We start from the raw sequence: 3,360 nt of genomic DNA, 5'->3' as shown, positions 1-3,360 counted from the left end.
AAAAGGCCAATCAGTTCTTGTCAGAGACAGTCCCTGCCCCCATTACTATGGAACCCACTTGGACACTGAATTGCCATGGGCTACCTCTGTGCAAGGGTTCCAGGCCATCTCTATGAGTGGTCCTTGGCTAGAGTATCAGTCTCAGAAAAGACCCAACATGAAATATGCAGGTAAATGGTGAGAACTGGAAGAGATCATCCTGAGTGTGGTATCCCAGAAGCAGAAAGACACACAGGGTATATACTCATTCATAAGTGGATATTAGACATATAATATAGGGTAAACATACTAAAATCTGTACACCTAAGGGAACTAATCAAGAAGGAGGACTCTGGCTAAGATGCTCAATCCCTATTCAGAAAGGCAAAGAAGATGGACATTGGAAGAGGGAAAAAACAGGGAACAGGACAGGAGCCTACCACAGAGGACCTCTGAAAGGCTCTACCCTGCAGGGTATTGAGTCAGACACTGAGACTCTAGCCAAACTTTTGGCAGAGTGCAGGGAATCTTCTGAAACAAGTGGGAGATAGTAAGACCTGGAGAAGACAGGCGCTCCACAAGGAGAGCAACAGATCCAAAAAGTCTGGGCACAGGGTTCTTTTCTTTTTTTCTATTTTAATTTTAATATTTTTATTAATTATAGTTTAATTACTTTGTATCCCAGCTGTAGCCCCCTCCCCCATCTCCTCCCAATTCCCCCCCCCCCCCCCCTTCTTTTCCTATGCCCTTCACCCAGTCCAATGATAGGGGAGGACCTCCTCCCTTTCCATCTGACCCTAGTGTATCAGGTCTCATTAAGACTGGCTTCTTTGTCTTCCTCTGTGGACAAGTAAGGCTGCTCCCCCTTCAGGTGAAGATGATCAAAGAGTCAGCCCATAAGTTCATGTCAGAGATGGTCCCTATTCCTATTATTGGTGAGCCCTCTTGGACACTGAGCTGCCATGGTCTACTTCTATGCAGGAGTTCTAAGTTATCTCCATGCATGGTCCTTGTTTGGAGTATCAGTCTCAGAAAATACCCGTGTGCCCAGATTTTTTGGTTCTGTTGCTCTCCTTGTGGAGCCCCTGTTCCCTCCAGGTCTTTCTATCCCCCCCATTCTTTCTTAAGATTCCCTGCATTCTGCCCAGAGCAGGGCTTTGAATCTCAGCATTTGCTTTGATACCCTGCTGGGCAGAGTCTTTCAGAGGCCTTCTGTGATAAGTTCCTGTCCTGTTCCCTGTTTTCTCGCTCTTCTGATGTCCACCTCATTTGCCTTTCTGAATGAAGACTGGGCTTATTACTAGGGTCTTCCTTCTTGATTAGCTTCCTTAGGTGATCATTTCTAATACTTTTTAAATATAATTTTATTACAATTTTTATTCACCTTGTATCCCAACTTAGCCCCACCTCCTCCTCTTCCAATCCCTCCCTCATCTCCTCCCATATCCTTTCCCCAGTCCACTGATAGGGAAGGACCTCCTCCCCTTTCTGGAACTGGAGTTACAGATGGGTGTGTAAAACTGAACTTGGGTCCTTGTTAAGGGCAGCAAGTGTTCTTAATGGCTAAATTATATCTGCATTCCTCTATTTTTTAAATTATGTGTGTGTATGTGGGGGGAGCAGGGGATACATGAGGACAGAAGAGAGCATTTAATATCCTGGAAATTGAGTTACAGGTGGTTGTGAGCCACCCAATGTTGGTGCTAGAAACTCTTCTTGGACCCTCTTGCAAGAGGAGTATGCACTCTTAACCACTGGGCCATCTCTCCAGTCCTCTTTGTCTTTGTCTTCAGGTCAACAGGAACTTTGGAGACAGCATTCTTCTTCTGAAAATTGGTGCTCATTCTTTAGGCATCTGGAAACCATTTTTCATTCAAATAGATATGTGACCCCAACCAGAATGTTGGTCCCCTTTTAATTAGGAACAACCTCTCCCCCCGGAAAGCCTTAATAGACACCATTTGAAAAATAAGCAGGCACCCTCCCTGCTTATTCTTTTGCAAGAACCCTGGCAAAAGCTGTGCCTCATTTATTTTTCTCCCCTTATTCCTGGCAACCACCCCTTGGTAAATATGTACTCACTTGTTATAAATGTTTCATTGTACCATCAAGTATCACCAGTCATGAAACAACAAGATTCTAGAAATGAGAACCAATGTGGCTATAAAAAAGACACTTATTTTGTAATATATATTACCATCTCCAGCATATTACCAACTAAGTATGGGGTACACACGTTTTCTTTCCTGCATTCTTTTCACAACTAAGTTTCAATCTAAAGGTTGTTCAAGATGATTTTCAATTAAAAAAAAAAAGAAGAAGAAGAAGCAGCCAATGACTATTGGTGCAAGAAAGAAAGCACAGCCACAACACACAGATACTAAGCCAATTTAATATCTCCTAAGATTACCATTAAAGCCTCGATGACCATTAAACACCATTAAACAGTTAAATGGACAAGTACAATCATACCAAGACCATGGGTTCTAGAGAACAAGCAGCAGTGGAAGCATAGGCAACGGCAGAGACTGTAGCAAAGGCAGCAGCAACCGCAGATCTTACATGCGTTTTGTGATGTTCAGTTATCGGGGAGCTTCTTCTGTAGTAGTCTTTTCTTCAATTTGAATGTAGATGTTGTTGGTTGTCATCATCTTCTACTTCAGATTGTAGCTCCTCCGATATCAGTTGTCTGGCCAATTTGATGTTCAATCCTTCGTTGTAATGTAGTTTCCTTTTCAACTCAAATTGCTGCTGCCTTTCTTGTTGGTTCAGGAAGTATTTGCAACTATGCTTACCACTGCTTTGCTGCTCCTCACCCAGGTAACTGGTCCCGGGGATTTCAGAGGCTGCCAGTTTCTTTGCTAAGGTCTCCTGGGTCATGGCTTCTTTTCCTTGAATTTTACTCATGTCTTCTCCATCGTGTAGCACAGCGACTAAGTTCTTGCCGGGCTCATTCATGTTCATCAGTTCGTAGTCTTTGTAGTATGGGTGTTGGGTTGCTAGTATGTTGGATTCGTCCCACTTCTGCGATTTCTTCCGTTGTAACTCCTGCGTTCCGGGTCTTGTTGGCTGGGTGGAATCCTCCACTGAAGATGCTGAACTTTTGTTTTTGAGTATCCCCTTGATGGGTCGATGTGAAGTGGTGGAGGTCGCCATGGCTGAGAAACTGAGGGCCGAGCTAGAATTGGGCCAGTGCAGCCACTTGTCCGCGCTCCTCACTAGACCAGGAGCGAGAGATGTCTGGCAGGCACGCTCTCAGTTCCCAGTACCAGTGCCAGCGCTAATAGGTCACAATGGCCAGGGCCAAGACACGTCACAATGGACCTTGCCTTCGTCACTGCAGCAATGGCAGCGTTGCGGGCCTCTCTAGTGGCGGTCCTG

The 3,360-nt window shown here is 44.8% G+C and overlaps 1 protein-coding gene across 1 annotated transcript; it reads right to left on the bottom strand.

Moving 5' to 3' along the window:
- Positions 1 to 2,595: 2,595 nt before the first annotated feature.
- Ppp1r2c (PPP1R2C family member C) lies at positions 2,596 to 3,135 on the bottom strand. Its single transcript, XM_055599506.1, has one exon. The coding sequence runs from the start codon at positions 3,133 to 3,135 to the stop codon at positions 2,596 to 2,598; it is 540 nt and encodes a 179-aa protein (XP_055455481.1).
- Between the last annotated feature and the right edge of the window lie 225 nt (positions 3,136 to 3,360).

This window comes from Psammomys obesus, unplaced genomic scaffold, assembly GCF_907164565.1.
Source record: "Psammomys obesus unplaced genomic scaffold, mPsaObe1.curated_primary_1811, whole genome shotgun sequence".
NCBI lineage: Eukaryota > Metazoa > Chordata > Mammalia > Rodentia > Muridae > Psammomys > Psammomys obesus.
Note: the sequence above shows the minus strand (reverse complement) of the source record. Positions and strands in the feature narration are given on the sequence as shown.

What these genes read in the sequence shown, in the direction of transcription:
- Ppp1r2c (XM_055599506.1), bottom strand. Translation starts at nt 3,135, where the DNA reads ATGGCGACCTCCACCACTTCACATCGACCCATCAAGGGGATACTCAAA.